Source organism: Lactuca saligna, chromosome 8 (genome assembly GCF_052625555.1).
Source record: "Lactuca saligna cultivar CGN05327 chromosome 8, ASM5262555v1, whole genome shotgun sequence".
Classification (NCBI taxonomy): Eukaryota; Viridiplantae; Streptophyta; class Magnoliopsida; order Asterales; family Asteraceae; genus Lactuca; species Lactuca saligna.
The window spans coordinates 149,378,197-149,398,106 of NC_136424.1; the positions used below are offsets into that span (position 1 = coordinate 149,378,197).

Here is a 19,910-nt window from a genome sequence, read left to right on the forward strand (position 1 = left end):
CAACAACCAAAGAGGCAGATTGGATTCGAGATTTACTTATGGATATCCATCTGTGGGATATTCCAATGCCTTCTATACCCGTGTACTATGACCGTAAGGCAACACTATCTGAAGTATATAATGCGGTATATAATGGGACGTCGAGACATGTATGTCTGAGACACAATTTTGTGAGGTTACTAATTGAAAGTGGTACCATCAAGGTTATTTATGTCAATATAAGTAAGAACTTGGCAGATCCGTTTACCAAACCTTTGAAAAGATATTTATTTACATTTACCACAAGAGTCGCGGGTCTAAAACCACTGTAGAGTCACTTAACGATGGAAACCAAACTTGAAATTAGTGCTCCTAATTCTCAAGTTTATAGGGTAACAACATAGTCACTAATGATAGAAGGTACTATCATTAATGATAGATCCATGTGAAGTACGATAGTACGTCGTTTTCGAGCGCGAGGTTGAGTTACGACTCTTAAAAAAGTTTTGGAGATATCTAAGAAACGAAGATGTTGTAAAACTTTGCCTATATGATCCAGAGGTGGTGCCGCCTCAAGTGAATATTAGTGATCTATATTCTAAAAGGTTATAAAAAGGATTTATAGTGCATGTGCATATTAGCGCTTAGGGAGAACGCAAAGACGACATGTGTTGTGTGGGGGTAAACCGGAGAGGTCATAAGGTTCATGGTTGAAACGTAACACCCCGAATCTCAGTTGATAATTTTATGGCATTAATTTTCATAAATTGCAAGGTCTACTCGATGAGTTGGATTCCCTGACTCGTCGAGTAGAAGCGGATTGGGCCACATGTTTAAGTGACCTACTCGCCGAGTCCAAGATAGGACTCAATGAGTAGGAACTGGAGGATGAAACCCTAATTTTTGCGGTTTTGCACCCTATTTAAAGGATCATAAGCCTCCTTTATCCCCCTTACATCATCTTGAGAGTCTAGCAAACCCTAATACTAGTGTGTGCTTCATTCTTGTGTGTTTTAAGCTTGGAAAGTGGATATTAGTGAGAAGATCTTGGAGAGCAAATGGCTAGAAGCAAAGAACATTTGGGGATTTGAAATCTACCTCAGTTAGCACCTTTTGGAAAGTATCAAGTCGTTACCTTGAACACATTTCTTTCTATATCTCATTTGGTTAAAGATTAGGGCTTTTCTAGCATATTATGAAGCTATTCTCGGGTATGAGCTAAGATATGAAGTTGTAACTTCAGATATGAACTATCTTTGGTCTCTAAGTCTACAAAGCTTTCAGGTTTAGCATGTATGAACCTCTCATTAAGTGTAAAACTCAATTACAAGCTTGGTTTTGACATTATAAGACTTTAGAGCCTTGCATGCAAGTAAAGTTTTCAACTTTACCTGATAAACATGCCTTGGGAAGCTGGATCTGCAATATGGAACATTAAAATGGCTTAAAAAGCATCTAAATAGGTAATGGACAGAACGCAATCGGCGAGTTGCATGGTCAACTCGGCAAGTCTTATGAAGATTGTCGTGCAAGGACTTCTGCATGGACTTGGCGAGTTGGTGGGGTGACTCGGTGAGTAAACTTGGGTTTTCCCGACATTTTGACACGTTTGGACTTGACGAGTTGCAGGGAAACTCGACGAGCCAGTGGGGGGTTTTCACGACTACTCGAGTTCTGGAAGGACTCAACGAGTTAGTGATTGCACTCGATGAGTGTAACACCTAAAGTTTGGAAAGACAAGAAAAGAAAGAAAAACCCCAATTTTAAGGGGAGAGACTCAGTGAGTCCAAGCAGGGACTCGGCGAGTCCGAGCGGGATCCGGGTCGAGGTGTAAGCGACCGACTCGGCGAGTCGGCTAAGGTGACTCAGCGAGTCTGGTCTGAGCAAGGAAAACCCTAAATCCATGACTTGGAGCTTATTTAATCGCCTCATGCTCTCCCCTAGGGTTCCTTTACTGCCTCTCTAGCTCAGAACACTAATCCCTAGCCGCAATAATCGTTTTGGAGCAAGATCTACCCTTGGTGAACCTTTTTGGAGCTTGAGAAAGAAGATAGTCATAGTGGAGCAAGAAGGGGGCCTTGGATCCAGAGTTGGTGGAACATTTCTGAGCATTTAAAGGTAATAAATCGTTACCTTCCCTCTTTTTCTTAATAGATCAACCTTGGCTATGAGATTTGGAGCTTTTATGCCATGCTTAAGAGCTATTTTGAGTTAGAAGCCCAGATCTGAAGTTGCTACTTCAGATCTGAGTGTATCTTGGCCTAGAAAGTCATAAAGCATCTGTTTTTGGGTTGATAGTGAAGCCTCTTTGTCTTAAACCTTAGTTTGGATTGTTTAAGCTTAGATCTCTCGATCTACACGTAAAGTTTGCCACTTTACGTGAGGGATAGGCCTTAGAAGTATGGATCTATGAGTTGGAAGCCCTGTTTGGCTCGAAAAGCCACTGCATGGATTAAAGACTGAATAGACTCGACGAGTCCGTTAAGTGGACTCGGCGAGTAGTATGAAGATGGAGGCGAACTCAATGAGTTGCATGAACAACTCGGCGAGTCTGTTGAAGATTGCCTTGGACTCGACGAGTTTGTTCTTGGACTCGGCGAGTCCAGTCGACAAAACCCCAAACCCTTCGAGTTAAGGCTCAGTTTAGTGAGTTGAGTGGGGACTCAGTGAGTTGAACAGGACAGAACTCGAAAATCAGTGAACTCGGCGAGTCAGTAGGCTGACTCGGTGAGTAGGGTCAACATGGAAGGTTGAATTTGGCCAGGACTTTAACTTTGTACAGAGTTGAGTTAGTTGACTTTTAGAGGTCTGTCAGGCTAAGTGTCGCTTTGTTATTGGTATCTCGGAGAGTTAGAGGAGCAGCGTTTCAGAAGGTGGTTGGTTAGCAGTCCGTGGGTTACCAACAGAATTCAGCTGTTCAGGTGAGTTTCCTTCCAGCAGGAACGGGTCTAAGGCCACAATGCCGGCCCATTCAGTTAGCAGTAGTTTCCGGACTTCGGTCCGATGCAGTAGTTAGTATGTTTGATGCCTTCGTGGCTCAGACAGGATTTATGTGTTATGTGTTATGTGTTATGTGTTTCGGGCTACGGCCCGATGCAGTATGCAGTATATGTGTTCATGCTAGTTAATATGTTATGCCATGCTATGTTCAGTCAGTTTCTGGACTTCGGTCCGATGCAGGGGGCAAGGACCCAGTTAGTCCAGACTTTGGTCCGATACAGGGGACAAGGTCCCAGTTAGTTCGGACTTCAGTCCGATGCAGGGGGCAAGGTCCCAGTCAATTTCCGGACTTTAGTCCGATGTAGGGGGCAAGGCCCCAGTTAGTCCGGACTTCGGTCCGATGCAGGGGACAAGGTCCCAGTCAGTTTGAGGACTTCGGTCCGATGCAGGGGGCAAGACCCCAGTAGTCTGGACCTCGGTCCGATGCAGTGGGAAAGGCCCAATATGTGTTTTATATGTTATTGTATGGTATGTGGTAGTTTGGGGGAGCTCACTAAGCATCGTGCTTACAGTTTCATTTTTGGTTTCAGGTACTCAGTTTTCAAAAGAGGAGCTCGGAAAGATTGCAGTGCACACACCATAGTTAGCTAGCCTGGGATGTTTTACTCTGATAATAAGTTTGTATTTCAAATTAATGCTACGAAATTATGTTATGATTTATGATACGGTTTTTATGAATAGGTTTTTAGTAATGTTTTAAAAAGAAAATTTTAGTCGTGATTTTTAGGATGTTACAAGTTGGTATCAGAGCCTTGGTTTGAAGGATTCCGATACAGTTCGAATGTGTCTGAACTCAAGCTAAGGAAATGGTAAAAGGTTTTCAAAAGAAAGACATTTTCGAAAGAAATTTTTAGGAAAGAAAAAGTTTTTGGAAAAAGGGAAAAGAAATTTTAGAAAGAAAAGAACTTTAAAAGGAGAAAAGGGTGTGGTGCATGCAATCAGCCGAGCTCAAGTAAGTACTCCCAAATTACCCATGCAAGTTTATGTGATGATTATCTGTTTCAGTTTCAGTTTCAGTAGAACAGCATGCTAGTATAGTACTAAGGATCTAGGAGGATGCCTTATGTGCCTGCTATATGTGCTTTAGCTTTACAAGATTTGCATGCTAGTATTGAGTAGACAATAGTAGGATAGCCTGTTAGGGTTATGCCTGATAATATGAGCTTAGCATTGTATGCTAGTACAGTATCTCGTTATGAGAATAGATTTGCTTGAGTAGTTTCCTATATCCGAATGCTGCTTGCTTTGTACTTTGTGGGACTCTGAGTGATGGGAGTTAGCCATTAGGTGAATACGTCACATGACATGTGATCAGGGTTGAATAATCTCAATGTGTTGGATTTTGCCCTATTGCGCAACTTTTGTTTGAGTCTAACCGTTATAGGAACGAGTCTTTTACTCGAAGGATTATCTGAGCCTCATCACATGTGATGGTATTCAGGTGATGGCTAATTAGTATTACAAGGAGGCCTTCAGCAGCTGAGGACTGGTTTGAGTGGAGCCAGAGATTTCCCTAGGGCAAGCCTAGGATAAGAGTAGCAGAGATCAGTAGCAGTAGAGTGACTTAGTGGAGTTGAGGTAACTCTTGAGGAAAGTACGGATAGATGTGGAAGGTAGTATGGGCACGTACTACTAAAACAGAGGATCCGTACTCGATCTAAGAGGGGCCAAGACAAAACCAGGGAACTAGTAGAGTGTGTGAGAGATCCCTCAGCAGCGGTGTGTATATTAATCAGTAGTATGTTATATTTTTCAGCATGGTGACTTTGCGCGAGATACCAGTTAGCAGTTCAGGTACCAGGGAGGGATCTGGCTCGGGCTCTGGAGCCGGGCAGCTTGACGATCAGATGAAGAATTTCATTTCCGTAGAGATTATGCGCAACATTATCGATCAGACTCCAGTGATTTTCGGTTCAGTTAAAGAGGCAATTATGGAACTCATGGACAGTCATCTTGAGGCCTTTAGGGCTGGGGTGGTTTCAGGGTAGATTGGGGCTCGTCTAGAGCCCAATTCTTATGAGGTTCAGGGAGATCCCATTTCCAGCTTTCGCCATCAAGGGACAAGAGTGAGTCAGGCACCCTTTCTTCAAGAGAGACCTCTGCATGATTGGATAGTTGAGGAGGTTTCGCGAGCCATTTGCGAGGGGTTGCCCGGCATGGTCGCGAGGATTATTGATAGGTTGACTACGAAGCTCCATGATCAGATAGCAGTTGTTCAGATAATGGATGGGATCGATAGGGTAGCTCAGGAGCGAGAGACGGGCAGGGAGTCGGGAAGGAAGAGGAAAACAAATGGGTCACAGGTAGCCACAGGTTCGGGAAAGAGGCCCAAAGGGTAGGATTGGAGATCGAGGTACTATTAGAGCCGCAGTCGATGCGGGAAGTGTGGTAGGTCGCACTTGGGTGCGTGCAGGATTGGTAGTGGTGGTGTTTTAGGTTGCTTCAGGTGCGGCCGAATGGGTCATTTCAGCAGGGATTGTACGACTACCATCGCCCAGGGACTTGACCCGATATGTTTCCATTGCGGTCAGAGAGGCCACAAGAAGGCCCACTGTCTAGGTGTGTATGCAGCAGAGCAGGTGATAACTCCTGCGTCTATGTCTTCGAGTACCACCAACAGTTGTCGGGGCCGGGCAAGGGCGCCCACGGCTCGAAGAAGATTGTACCGGTTGATTGTAGCTAGGGTTCGAGCAGCGCCGGGTGTTGGAGGTATGTATCTTTTGCCTTCCTGTCAATTATTATTCATGATATTATTTTTATGTTGTTGCAGCGATATTTATAAGTGTATGTATTGGGGTATTCTAATACCTGTTTGTGACTGAGCTATATGCCATTTGCATACCTTGGATTTTTGGTTAATAGTCAAGGGATGGGTTTTATTGAAAAAGGTTACTTAGGGTGCAGTAAGTCTAGCATGCCTTGGAGGGACTCGGTATGTCTCGCTACTTCGGAGCCGTATAAGTTTTAGAAATGGAGTGGTTAGATACCTAGCTATGGTAAGCGTGGGATTCCTCAACAGATTAATTATGGAATGGTAGCATGGATTTGGATTTCTATTCATTGGGCAACGAGGTGTGGGCAGGATCGAAGTGGGGGAGAACCCTCCGAGTATGCGAGGGAAAGAGCACGCTGACCCGAAATGAGTACGCAATCCTGGAAAACAAAAGGATAGTAGAATAGAAATGGGTGGATCAAGGAGTTCAGAATTGGGAGTTTGGGGAACTTCCCAGTAGTTAGTTCATATAATTGATATGGTTAGTAGCTAATTGGGAATCCAGGTTGGAGGACCACCGATAGGACTCTATCGAGTCGAAAAAAGGATCTTAAGAAAGGTTAGCAAGAGATGTTCCCATGTTAGTAGTCAGTCGTAGAGACAGCATGTAGGGTTGTGTGGATTCAGGATTTGGAAGTTTGGAAACTTCCTAGTGTTAGTTTCATGTTCTGGGTTAGTGGACGGTTAGTTTGGGGACCAAGCCGAAGAATTCCTCGACGGAACGCTAATTTCTTCAAGGATATAAGATGTCGAGGTTGATGTAGCATCCGATGATTAAGGGCTGATGTTGAGAAGTCAGGTTCAGGAATTGCTAGCAGAACTAGGAATAGTCAGATAGTAGTCGAGTGATGTAAGCCTGAGAGGGTAGCCATAGCGTTCACTAGCAGTCAGATAGTAGTAGAGTGATGTAAGCCTGCGGGGGTAGCCATAGCATTCACTAGCAGTCAGATAGTAGTAGAGTGATGTAAGCCTGTGGGGGTAGCCGTAGCGTTCACTAGCAGTCAGATAGTAGTAGAGTGATGTAAGCCTGCGGTGGTAGCCGTAGCGTTCACTAGCAGTCAGATAGTAGTAGAGTGATGTAAGCCTGCGGGGGTAGTCGTAGCGTTCACTAGCAGTCAGATAGTAGTAGAGTGATGTAAGCCTGCGGGGGTAGCCATAGCGTTCACTAGCAGTCAGATAGTAGTAGAGTGATGTAAGCGTGCGGGGGTAGCCGTAGCGTTCACCAGCAGTCATATAGTAGTAGAGTGATGTAAGCCTGCAGGAGTAGCCGTAGCATTCACTATCAGTCAGATAATAGTACAGTGATGTAAGCCTGCTGGGGTAACCGTAGCGTTCACTAGCAGTCAGATAGTAGTAGAGTGATGTAAGCCTGCGGGGGTAGCCGTAGCATTCACTAGCAGTCAGATAGTAGTAGAGTGATGTAAGCCTGCGGGGGTAGATGTAGCGTTCACTAGCAGCCAGACAGTATTAGGGAGTTGTATGTCTACGGGTGTAGCCGTAGCATTCTCCAGGTTAGTAGACAGCATGAGCGCGTTATCTGGATGTAGGGGGGAGCAGTAGTACCCACCAGTTCGTGTGCAGCAGAGAGCATATAGAAATCCACGGGTTGGATTTCGAATTTTTCAGAGTTTAGTCATGGTTGAGCCAGCCATGCGACAGATGGATCGTCAACACAGTCATGAGATCAGGGAAGCAGTGAACCATTGGGATTCATGTATGTTAAGGGCTACCATTAGCCCAGGAGCCATCATTATAATCTTGGATTTGTTGACGTTTGGACCCGGTCGGTTGGATTGGAAGGTCGTTAGGACCACAGTGACATGATGACTAATGGAAACTAGTTCCAAAGAAAGGTTCTTAGGCAGTTTAGTGTTTCAGGCAGTTCAGTGTTTCAGGCAGTTCAGTGTTGCAGGCAGTCCAGTGTTTCAGGCGGTTCAGTGTTTCAGGCAGTTCAGTGTTGCAGGCAGTCCAGTGTTTCAGGCGGTTCAGTGTTTTAGGATGTTCAGTGTTTCAGGCAGTTCAGTGTTTCAGGCAGTTCAGTGTTTCAGGCAGTCCAGTGTTTCAGGCAGTTCAGTGTTTCAGGAAGTTTAGTGTTTCAGGCAGTTCAGTGTTTCAGGCAGTTCAGTGTTTCAGATAGTTGCGGTATTTTTGGGCAATATTCATTTTGTGACGCACTGCAAGTCAACCTTATTAGTTGGACTTGGGTGGTCTCAGTTCATCTGGAAGTCGGATTTGGAATAGCAGAATTTTCAGTCGGTAGCAGTGCGAGTATGCAGCGTATGGTAGGATTCAATCAGTTGTTCGTGGGGTGCGCGACACCAAATGGTAGTAGAAAGAATGCCCAGTGGATACTGGCGACGGTGACCCGTACTGGGAGTAGCGGGAGTAATAGATTTGGTGGAGACAGGGTCTTCATAGTGACAAAAGAGGTAAGTAGTTATAGAGCATCGCCTTGGGAACGCAAGGAAATCGTGCAAGGAAAGAAGGGGTGAACCCCTACGGGGTCAGTGCAGTATCTGGAGAGTATCAGAAAGATTGTCGGTTGAGTGAGTTGCGTTTCCAGAATGTTTAAGGTTAGGATGGACCCGATATTATTATCTATAAGGATTGTCATTAGTCTGAATGACTGAGCGGAAGGCCAGCGAAGGTAGGCAACTGGTGTTAGAATGAGCGGTGGGGTATTGGAGACAGATCGCAGTCGGTGGATCGTAGCAAACTTCGAGGATGATGTTTAGTTTAAGTGGGGGAGATTTGTAACACCCAAAGTTTGGAAAGCCAAGAAAAGAAAGAAAAACCCCAATTTTAAGGGGAGACTCGGCGAGTCCAAGGAGGGATTCGGCATGTCCGAGCGGGATTCGGGTCGAGGTGTAAGCAACGACTCGGCGAGTCGGCTAAGGTGACTCGACGAGTCTGGTATGGGCAAGGAAAACCCTAAATCCGGGACTTGGAGCTTATTTAATCGTCTCGTTCTTTCCCCTAGGGTTCCTTTACTCCTTCTCTAGCTCAGAACACTAATCCCTAGCCGCCATAATCGTTTAGGAGCAAGATCTACCCTTGGTGAAGCTTTTTGGAGCTTGAGAAAGAAGATGGTCATAGTGGAGCAAGAAGGGGGACTTAGATCCAGAGTTGGTGGAACATTTCTGAGCATTTAAAGGTAATAAATCATTACCTTCCCTCTCTTGCTTAATAGATCAACCTTGGCTATGAGATTTGGAGCTTTTATGCCATGCTTAAGAGCTATTTTGAGTTATAAGCCCAGATCTGAAGTTGCTACTTCAGATCTGAGTGTATCTTGGCTTAGCAAGTCATAAAGCATCTGTTTTTGGGTCGATAGTGAAGCCTCTTTGTCTTAAACCCTAGTTTGGATTGTTTTAAGCTTAGATCTCTTGATCTACACGTAAAGTTTGCCACTTTATGTGAGGGATAGGCCTTTGAAGTATGGATCTATGAGTTGGAAGCCCTGTTTGGCTCGAAAAGCCATTGCATGGATTAAATACCGAATAGACTCGGCGAGTCCTTTGAGTGGACTCGGCGAGTAGTATGAAGATGGAGGCGAACTCGACGAGTTGGATGAACAACTCGGCGAGTCTGTTGAAGATTGGCTTGGACTCGGCGAGTTTGTTCTTGGACTCGGCGAGTCAAGTCGCGAAACCCCAAAACCTTCAAGTCAAGGCTCAATTTAGTGAGTTGAGTGGGGACTCAGTGAGTTGAACAGGACAAAACTCTAAAATCAGTGAACTCGGTGAGTTAGTAGGCTGAATCGGCGAGTAGGGTCAACATGGAAGGTTGACTTTGGCCAGGACATTGACTTTGTGCAGAGTTGAGTTAGTTGACTTTTAGAGGTCTGTGAGGCTAAGTGTCACTTTGTTATTGGTAGCTCGGAGATTTAGAGGAGCAACGTTTCAGACGGTGGTTGGTTAGCAGTCCGAGGGTTACCAGCAAAATTCAGCAGTTCAGGTGAGTTTCCTTCCAGCAGGAACGGGTCTAAGGCCACAATGCCGGCCCGTTTAGTTAGCAGTAGTTTCTGGACTTCGGTCCAATGCAGTAGTTAGTATGTTTGATACCTTCGTGGCTCAGACAGGATTTATGTGCTATGTGTTATGTGTTACGTGTTATGTGTTCCGGGCTACGGCCCGATGTAGTATGCAGTATATGTGTTCATGCTAGTTGATATGTTATGCCATGCTATGTTCAGTCAGTTTCCGGACTTTGGTTCGATGCAAGGGCAAGGCCCCAGTTAGTCTGGACTTCGGTCCGATGCAGGGGACAAGGTCCCAGTTAGTCCGGACTTCGGTTCGATGCAGGGCGCAAGGTCCCAGTCAGTTTCTGGACTTCGGTCCGATGCAGGGGGTAAGGCCCCAGTTAGTCCGGATTTCGGTCTGATGCAGGGGACACGGTCCCAGTCAGTTTCCGAATCTCGGTCCGATGCAGGGGGAAAGGCCCCAGTAGTCCGGACCTCGGTCCGATGCAGTGGGCAAGGCCCAGTATGTGTTTTATATGTTATTGTATAGTATGTGGTAGTTTGGGGGAGCTCACTAAGCTTTGTGCTTACAGTTTCAGTTTTTGGTTTCAGGTACTCAGTTTTCAAAAGAGGAACTCGGAAAGATTGCAGTGCACACACCATAGTCAGCTAGCTTGGGATGTTTTACTCTGATAATAAGTTTGTATTTCGAATTAATGCTATGAAATTATGTTATGATTTATGATAAGGTTTTTATGAATAGGGTTTTAGTAATGTTTTAAAAAGAAAATTTTAGTCGTGATTTTTGGGATGTTACAATGAGTCGGGTCAACAAGGATTGTTGACCTTGATCGTTGACTTTAACTTTGACCAAGGGTTGGCTATTTGACTTCTGGGGTATTTTGGGAAGTTGGAAATTCATGAGTATGGTTCTATGGTGAATATAAGTGGTGGAGTTTGTGGTGGTGATCCGAGAGTTTGAGCTTATCTTTCCAGTCAAAAGTTGCGAGGTGAGTTATCCTCACTGTACTCAAGGGTCTAAGGCACCAAGGCCGACCATTTTCGGATTGTTATCCTGATATGTTATATGATGTTATGATCTGTTAGATAGGATGATATATGTTGTTATAATTTGTTAAATCGGTATCCTGGTAGATAGGATGATATATGTTGTTATGATTTGTTAGATCAGTATCCTGGTAGATGGGATGTTATACATTGTTATGATCCGTTAGATCAATATCCTGGTAGATATGATGTTGTATGTTGTTATGATCCATTAGATCAGTATCCTGGTAGATAGGATGTTTTTATGTTGTCATGATCTGCTAGATCGGTTTGTCTGTCTATAGATTGTTATGTAATTACCTATTATATGAGCACATGATTGATTGGTAGTTGAGGGTATTCCATCTCGAGGATGATATGACCCGAGTATGTTGTCTTTTTAGACTGTTATATGATTATCTTATATAGTTGCACATGTTTGATTGGTTATGTTTGCATTTCAACTTGATGGTTGAGGGCCTGGGGTATTCCAACCCGATGGTTGATTGGACCCATAGTATGTTGGCATTCCAACCCGATGGTTGAGGGCCTGGGGTATTCCATCCTGATGGATGATTGGAACCATAGTGTCTGTTATATATGTATTGTGTGTGGGCATTCCAACCCGATGGTTGTGGGTCGAGAGTATTCCATCCCGAGGATGATTAGACTCATAGTATGTTGGTATTCCAACCCGATGGTTGAGGGCCTAGGGTATTGCATCCCGATGGATGATTGGACCCATGGTATGTTGTTTGCCATTATATGTGTATTGTTGTGTGTATGGGTATTTTGGGGGTAACTCACTAAGCTTTCGCTCTTACAGTTTCAGTTTATTGTTTCAGGTTCAGCAGATGGCCGCTGGAAGGCAAAGGCATGACCGTACACTTCCTCAATTGATTATTATGATTTTTAGGAACTCTGATGTTTAAACTATTTTGAAAACAAATTCTAATGACTAAATGGTTTTAAATGATTTAAAAAGTTTTAAATTTGCTCGAATTTTATGGATGTTATATGAAAGCTATAAGGATGCCATTGAATTGGTCTAAGTGAAAGGAAACCTTCCACATGGTGGGGAATTATTGGAAATTATGAAGGTATAATAACAAGTTGCCTGGCCTAGCCTAGCACTAGTTGACACTACGAGTGCGCGAAATGGCACACTTAGCCCTTCGCACAACGCATCGATCGCTGATGAGCTTTTATTTTTGGCGAAGTTCAGGTTAAGTCAGTTTGACCGATCTGGTTAAACGGTTGACTTTGTGGATATGGCAACATAATATTCTAGAAAGGTTATAAAACGGCTAGCTTTAAGAGTAAGTCATCGCCCTAGAGTTTTTAGGGGGGAGGCCCATATAGGGCCCTTTTATTGCCTTCTAGGGTTTTGATACCTATAAATACAGACCTTTCGGAGCCGTATTTGATACACGAATTTCGAAGCACTCTCACACTCTCTCTCCCTCTCTTTCTATGTGTGTGTGTGTGTGATTTCTTCCGCTTTCTAACCAATTTAGCAAAGTAAAAACTTTTAAAGACCGGATTCTGATCCGTGCAGTTATTCTACGATCAAGATCAGTCGTCAACATGTTGGTTTTACATTATTGTTTCGTATTTACTTTCGTCCAACAACAGGACAATCTGCTTCTACTACTTTCTTACAATTAGATTTGATCGTCAATGAACAATTTGATTTTTGGACAAAACTTGGTAATTATATTAATAATAGTTGGATCTGTTTTTCCGCAATTAATCCTCATTAATATTTTTTAGTTTCCTTGTATGTCTATTGATTTGTTTTACATCAGTATTTTGGGGCATTGGGTGTATGCTAATTGATTATGTACTTTAGTCTTTGTATTAGGGACATAAACATTTTGTTTTTTTGTATTTTTGTTGGTGCCAACTACCTGTTCGCATTGGTGTTTAATAGTATTGTTAAAAAAAAAAAAGATGAAGTGTCTAATATTTCAATGTGTAACAATAAATGGTGTGTGGCTTGTAATAGGAATGGCGATGAAGAGGCTATGGTTAAACTGATAAAGGATATGGAATTGTCATTGTAGTATATTATATACTAGATGAAATGAAAATTTTGAACTATGTTTTATATATTTTTTTTACAAATATAAATTTTAGGACCTATTTACTAAAATGCATAGGGTCTCCGAAATCCGGTGGCATCTTTTATTCATTACATGTGTTCCTAACAGATGCAGGTTGTATAAGAACATACAAAAATGTTATTCTTTTTACTAGTATAATCATAAAACTACTTAGTTATAAGAGAAAATTAAATTCCCAAAACTCGAATTCATGATAAAAAATCAGATCCATATAATCAATTGAATCCCAAAAATATTAAAAGTGTAGTAAAGAAAAACTACTCCAATTCAAATTTCAAAATGATCCTGAGTGTTTAGGTGAAAATTTTGTGCTTAACAAGTTATTAATCAAAAAACAAAGTGTAAACAGATCCAGATGAAGATTGATCGTCACATACTCACACATAACACGAAATCATCTTAAATGGTAAAAGAAACCCAAAATGATAGTAAAAATGATGATAAAATAAGAAAATGTAGGGAAATCATCTCGCCTTGATTGCAAATCGAAGCAGGAAAGCAGCCATGGATTCCCAAACACACACATGTAGTAGTTAAATTATGCGTGTTTATGTGTTGATTTACTCCAATCGCACGATAGTAAGAGAAATAATAAAAAATCATTAACAAAGAGATTTGAATATGCATTCAATAGATGCAGGTAACAATATCAAGAGAAATAATCAAAAATCATTGACAAAGAGATTTGAATTATATAGATAACTTGAAGCCGGTCGAAATTAATACACAACTAAATACTAACAGATGCAGGTAAGGATAGGATAGAAACAAATCAAGAAATCGTTCAAGTAATTGAAGAGATGTACATATTGAAAATTAAAAAGAAATTGTACCTTATGATGTTCAGTATAGACAATAATGATTACTGGAGAGTTAGAATGGCATAAAATCGAGAACCAACAATCAATAATCAGTTCTTGCGTGTGATTGATTGTAACAAAGGAGAGGAGACGGTGATATTTTTTATGAAGCAAAGTGGTAGAAAACGAGAAAAATGGAGACGGAGGCCGAGAGCGGTTCCAAGTAGGGGTATTTGTGTGAAATTAGAAATATGATAGTAAGTGTGTTCGGGTGGAACTATTTTTTTAATGAATTATCCCATTGGGCTTGGTTAAACCTCCAATTAGTTGTTCTAGGTATTATGCCAAACACTATCTAAAAAATTTAGTGTTGTGCTGTTCCACTACTTAATTCGGTGTAAACAATTATATCTTGATATAAAGTATTTGACATTAATTATCCATACACCATCTATATTTTTATAAACAAAAAACAATAATCCTTGTTATATTTACCCTTTTAAATACAAATTCCACGTAATAAATATATGTAGGTGTGGACAATCAAGAGACGATATTAGACTTTGTCAAAACAGTGCCGTGTTGAGACTTAAGACGTTTCCTGACAAACTTCTTATATAACCCCAGAAAAGTAATCCGCCAACAGGAACACATATTTATATAAAAGAAGCCTTTCACTGCATATACTCTATCAAAAACGATTTGTGTATTTGTATCGATAATGGCTCAACCGAACTCTGCACCTTTGTCGTCTCCAGTCTCTGTGATAGGGTCTCAGTTCATGTCACCATATCAACGTGATATTATAGTTGATAGAAATCCAAAAGGAAACATTTTTATTACTGATATGAGCCACAACACCATGCTTAAAGTGAAACGATGTGATACATCCTTTCATTATCAACGAGTGCTACTCGATGTTGATGACAAACCCATCGTTACGATGCGTAAGAAGGTAACTTTTAGTTCAATTTTAATACTTCTTTTATGTTCTTTGGGTTGTTTTGAAAACTCGATGGTAAATTCAACATTGTAACGGATTAATCTATCTTCAGACCATGAGTGAACACGATAGATGGAATGTATTCATGGGTGACAGTAAAAGCACATCGGATATGATATTTACCACAAAATCACATCACGTGATCCAGTTTAAGACCAATGTACATGTGTTCTTGGCAAACCAAACCGGTAGTAAAAATATTTGTGATTTCAAGATAACAGGAAGCTGGTCGAAGAAAAACTGCACTATTTATATGGGAGATACTTCAACAACAATAGCCCAAGTAATTTCCATTCATTTTAGTCTTTTCGTTTGCTTTCTAGTAGATATCCCTGTTTTCAGTTACGTGGTACATATAACTGATACAAGATTAGATAAGTTCATGAAAGTATGGCTGAAGCTCAAACTAATTAATCGACTTATTCTTGTAGGTGAATAAAATGCCATCATCTGAGAATGTAAAGCTCGTTAAGGACAAATTCATGGTGACAATTTATCCCAATGTTGATTACGCATTTGTGGTTACACTTATAGGGATTGTTGAGGCTATGAAAAGCTCTAACACAAATGGTGAAGTTGCTGCTGGATCAGGGGTGGGTGCAGTTCTTGGTGCAGTTATTGGTTCAGTTTTTTCCTAGTCATATTAGTCGCGTTCTATATGACAAATTCCCTGTAGATTGTGTCATAGAATGATTTATAGTTTGTCCCACATATCATTTTTTAGTTGTAACTTGTGGAGAAAAATAAAGTGTGGTTACGGTAGTTTTGACAGTTTGTATATGTGTGTAGAAGTAGTTATACAACCCTCAAAAATATCAATGATCATGGGCATTAAGGGGGGGGGGCAAAGTGGGCATTGAGGGGACAAAGACCCAATTTTATTCATTATATATTTTTGTTTAAAAATAAAATATTATAATAAACAAGTAAGCAACAAAAACAAACTCAACCTATTATTTATTGTAGGTGTTGACCAGTGGATGTCATTGATTAATCAAGAGACGATGTTTGACTTTGTCAAAACAGTGTCGTGTTGAGACTTGATACGTTTCCTGACAAACTTCCTATATATATAACTCCAAAAAGGTAATTTGCCAACAGGAAAAGATCTTCTTTATAAGAAACCTTTCATTCGTACTCTTAATCAAGAACGATCTACCTGTATGTATCGATGATGGCTCAACCGAGCGATGCACCTTTATCCTCTCCAATCTCTGTGATAGGGTCTCGGTTCATGGTGCCATATCAATTTGATATTATAGTTGATAGAAGTTCAAAAGGAAGCCTTGTGATTACTGATAGGAACCATAAAATCTTGCTCAAAGTGAAACCTTGTGATGCTTCTTATCAACGGGTGCTACTAGATGTTGATGACAAACCCATTGTTATGATGCGTAAGAAGGTGACTTTAAGTTCCGTTTTAATACTTCTTTTTTGTTCTTTGGGTTGTTTTTGAAATTCGGAAGCTAAGTTTAACATTGAAATCGACTAATTTGTCTTCCAGATCATGAGTGAACACGATAGATGGAATGTATTCAGGGGTGATAGTAAAAGCAAATCGGATATGATATTTACCACAAAATCACCTCACGTGATCCAATTTAAGACCAATGTACATGTGTTCTTGGCAAACAAAACCAGTAGTAAAGATGTTTGTGATTTCAAGATAAAAGGAAGCTGGTCGAAGAGAAACTGCACTATTTCTATGGGAGATACTTCAACAACTATAGCCCAAGTAATTTATATACATATTAGTTCGTTTTCTACATTTTCTAGTGGATATCCCTATTTTAAGTTACGTGATATAACAAGATTTGGTAATTTCATGAAGGTAAAGCTCAAGCTAAAGCTAATTAACTGACTTATTCTTGTAGGTGAATAAAATGCAATCATCCGAGAATATAAAGCTCATGAAGGACAAATTCATGGTGACAATTTATCCCAATGTTGATTACGCCTTTGTGGTTACACTTATAGCTATTGTTGAGGCTATGAAAAGCTCTAATACAAAAGGTGAAGTTGCTGCGGAAGTTACTGGATCAGCGGTGGCTGAAGTACTTATCGGTGCAATTTTTTCATAATCATATTTGTTGCTTGCTCTATGCCTAAATCCCCCTGAATTGTTTCACGGAATGATATATAGTTTGTCCCACATATCATCTTTTACCATGGCTATGGATATGGTATGATTAGCAATTAAAGCAAACACGGATCAGGGCCAATCGAATAGGGTGCGCAAGTTGGGCGACCACCCGGAGCCTTACTATGGTTCGGGGCCCAAAATTAATTCTATTTGATTTAGTATATATAAGTTTTGCTAACAAATTTATCAGTATGATACAATTTCTTAAGTCGTTGCATATGTTATTGATAGTCCATGATCGAATCTCCTATATGTAATTTTTATGCATTTGCTTTATTTTATTGAGGGGCTATTTTATTTATTTATTTTTTTTTAATTTTTATTATTATTATTATTATTATTATTATTATTATTATTATTATATTTATTTATTTATTTTTATTGTAATTATACATTTGAATCATACGTCCTAACTTTAGTGAAATGGAATCCAAATTACAAAACCGGTCCTTATATTCTTTTTCATTATACGTAAATCATCTAAATTATAGAAATACTGTCGACTTTTTTTGATTTTTGACAAAACATCCAAACACGTATTTCATTTAAAACATTAGTGTTTTAATGACCGATTATCATGCATAATTTTCAAGTTTATATATACATATATATATATATATATATATATATATATATATATATATATATATATATATATATATATATATATACACACCGGATTTTTTTTTTATTTTGCACCATCTTTTAGTGTATAATATATAACATATAAACTAGCATACATCGGGCTTGCCCCAGAACACATAACACATGTCATAATAACTAACATACATCGGGCTTGCCCGACATCGGGGTTACCCTGGAACACGTAACACACAACATGTAAATTAACATACATCGGGCTTGCCCCGACATTGGACCGAAGTCCGAAACACATAGCACATATCATATAACATGCATTAATCACAAAGACATCAGACATACATAACTACTTCTCGGGACAGTCCCGACTTCGGAGCGAAGTCCAGAAACATATAAACTGCATCGGGCTTTCCTCGGCATCGTGCTTACCCCGACATACTACAACTACTTAAACGGGCCGGGGTTGTGGCCTTAGACCCTTTCCTACTGAAAGAGGACTCATCTCACACTGTTGAAGTCCTTCTGACAAAACCATAGCTGCTGGATGATATATTCCCGGTCTGTCAATATCAAAATAACACCCAATTAATAATTGGGTTCCAACTCATAACCATAAGTCCATTCTTAGCCATTCTTAGGGTAAAATACTACTTTACCCCTATCTTAGCTTGAATCAAGCCCAAGGCCCAATCCAAAAGCCCAAAAGTCTAATAATGGACCAAGGCCCAACTATTGCCCATCTATGGCCCAATTTTCCCAATCGTGCCCAAGTCTCTACATGGTGTCGATCAAAGGCCCAATCATTCATTTTTGGTCCAACACTTGACATTCTCATAGTCCAACATCTCATAATCATCAAGGCCCAATAGGAAGGCCCAACTTAAAGTCTAAGTGAGATTGGGGTTTCATATAAAATGACAATTAGGGATAAGTGTTTCTCACATAACCCATTAAGCACTTAATCCATTAACTCCTTTACTCTACTAGATAAGTGATATGTGATAATTAGGCTTAATACACAATCTAATCCCAGTGGCTCAAAAGTGGGTCCAAATAAGTCGAAGGCCTAAATAATCACAATTAGGGTTTTCCACCCAAAAATGGCTGAATAGGCCCAATACTAATCTCTAAGCCCATTAGGGTTCACTAGTGGGGCACCATCCACTACACCTCGGGTAGTGGTGATCATTGGTGACAAGCAGCGGTGGCCACCACCTTACGGTGGTGGTTATGGTTGTTTTCATTACATTTTCTACTAATTACATTTACTATTTTTTAATCCACAAATAAACACACACACACTAACTACTTTAACACACACACACACAACCACTCTAGTGGTGGTCGACGATGGTACTAGGCGGCAGCCACCACCTTACGGTGGTGGTGCTGGCTTTTCCCATGAACTCCAGCTAAACAAAACACACACACACACACACAAATACTTTAGATTGTATACAACACTCCAGCCACCCGCCTGGTAGCTCAAGGGGACACCATTGATGGTTTTTCGGATGGCAGCCACCACCTCATAGTGATGGCGGTGGTTTCTATTGATTCCTAAACAAGCAGAAACACACCCACGCAACTCTGTTTGCAAGACACACCCAGCCACCTACCCGGTGGCGTTTGGTAATGGTAGCAGCAACTCAAGCGACTCATCGATGGCACAACGGTGGCTAACAACGGTGTTACAACAATGAAGTAAAGAGAAGAAGGAATGGGGAGGATGAGTGGAGACCACCTTGGAACGAAGCAATACCCACAACAAGAAGTGGAGGAATGAGATGGCGATCCAATAGCGAAGGAGCAGCGACAGAAGGCTTAGCAGCATAGCGGTGGATGGTCTCGGAAGAGGAAACACCACGGTAACCTCGGCATCAGCCTCAGGCCTGTCATCAGAGTCTCATGGAATCGTCAAAGATCCTACTATGCCCTCACGGAGGTAGTTGCTAGGACGTGGGGGGATAAGGTGAGGGTGGCGGGTGCATAAGGGGGGGGGGGGGGGTTTAGGGTTAGGGTTTGGCTGGTGGTGAAGTTTCATACCTGGCTCCACTAAAAGTTTGCCATAATGTCAAGATCGGCCCTCCCCTTCTCTTTTTCTTTCAAACCAAGGCCATAATTTACCCTTCCCACCCCTGCTTACGAAATTTATTTCATATCTAGTCCTACAGTTACAATTCAACCCCTTCTTATAAATTATTCTTCAAATCAACTCCACATGTTACCTTTTATACCCTGGCTTTGAAAATTCTTTACAATAGAGTCCAGAATTACCATTTAGCCCTTGCTTCTCATAATCTATACATCTTAAGTGTTGATAATTTACCATGTGGTCCTTACCTTCATAAATACTTACAAGACTAATTCGAAACTGACACTTTTAATCCCCAACTTCTAAAATTGTAACAATTAGCCCTTCGAGACCATACTTGATATATAATTATTTATTTTAGGGCTACCATTCGTTCATAAATT

At 41.0% G+C, this 19,910-nt stretch overlaps 2 protein-coding genes across 2 annotated transcripts; both read left to right on the forward strand.

Annotated features, from left to right (window-relative positions):
- Positions 1 to 14,323: 14,323 nt before the first annotated feature.
- LOC145012751 (protein LURP-one-related 10-like) lies at positions 14,324 to 15,460 on the forward strand. The gene is made up of 3 exons (XM_078971537.1): positions 14,324 to 14,641; positions 14,742 to 14,972; positions 15,121 to 15,460. The coding sequence occupies exons 1-3, from the start codon at positions 14,408 to 14,410 to the stop codon at positions 15,325 to 15,327; spliced, it is 672 nt and encodes a 223-aa protein (XP_078827663.1). The 5' UTR covers positions 14,324 to 14,407; the 3' UTR covers positions 15,328 to 15,460.
- Positions 15,461 to 15,675: 215 nt separating this feature from the next.
- LOC145012752 (protein LURP-one-related 10-like) lies at positions 15,676 to 17,133 on the forward strand. The gene is made up of 3 exons (XM_078971538.1): positions 15,676 to 16,091; positions 16,194 to 16,424; positions 16,564 to 17,133. The coding sequence occupies exons 1-3, from the start codon at positions 15,861 to 15,863 to the stop codon at positions 16,768 to 16,770; spliced, it is 669 nt and encodes a 222-aa protein (XP_078827664.1). The 5' UTR covers positions 15,676 to 15,860; the 3' UTR covers positions 16,771 to 17,133.
- The last annotated feature ends 2,777 nt before the right edge of the window (positions 17,134 to 19,910 follow it).

Excerpts from the sequence above, each read along its gene's own strand:
- LOC145012751 (XM_078971537.1), top strand. The coding sequence starts at position 14,408 with ATGGCTCAACCGAACTCTGCACCTTTGTCGTCTCCAGTCTCTGTGATA. Across the intron at positions 14,642-14,741 it reads TCGTTACGATGCGTAAGAAG|ACCATGAGTGAACACGATAG; the intron begins GTAACTTTTAGT and ends ATCTATCTTCAG. Across the intron at positions 14,973-15,120 it reads CTTCAACAACAATAGCCCAA|GTGAATAAAATGCCATCATC; the intron begins GTAATTTCCATT and ends TTATTCTTGTAG.
- LOC145012752 (XM_078971538.1), top strand. The coding sequence starts at position 15,861 with ATGATGGCTCAACCGAGCGATGCACCTTTATCCTCTCCAATCTCTGTG. Across the intron at positions 16,092-16,193 it reads TTGTTATGATGCGTAAGAAG|ATCATGAGTGAACACGATAG; the intron begins GTGACTTTAAGT and ends TTTGTCTTCCAG. Across the intron at positions 16,425-16,563 it reads CTTCAACAACTATAGCCCAA|GTGAATAAAATGCAATCATC; the intron begins GTAATTTATATA and ends TTATTCTTGTAG.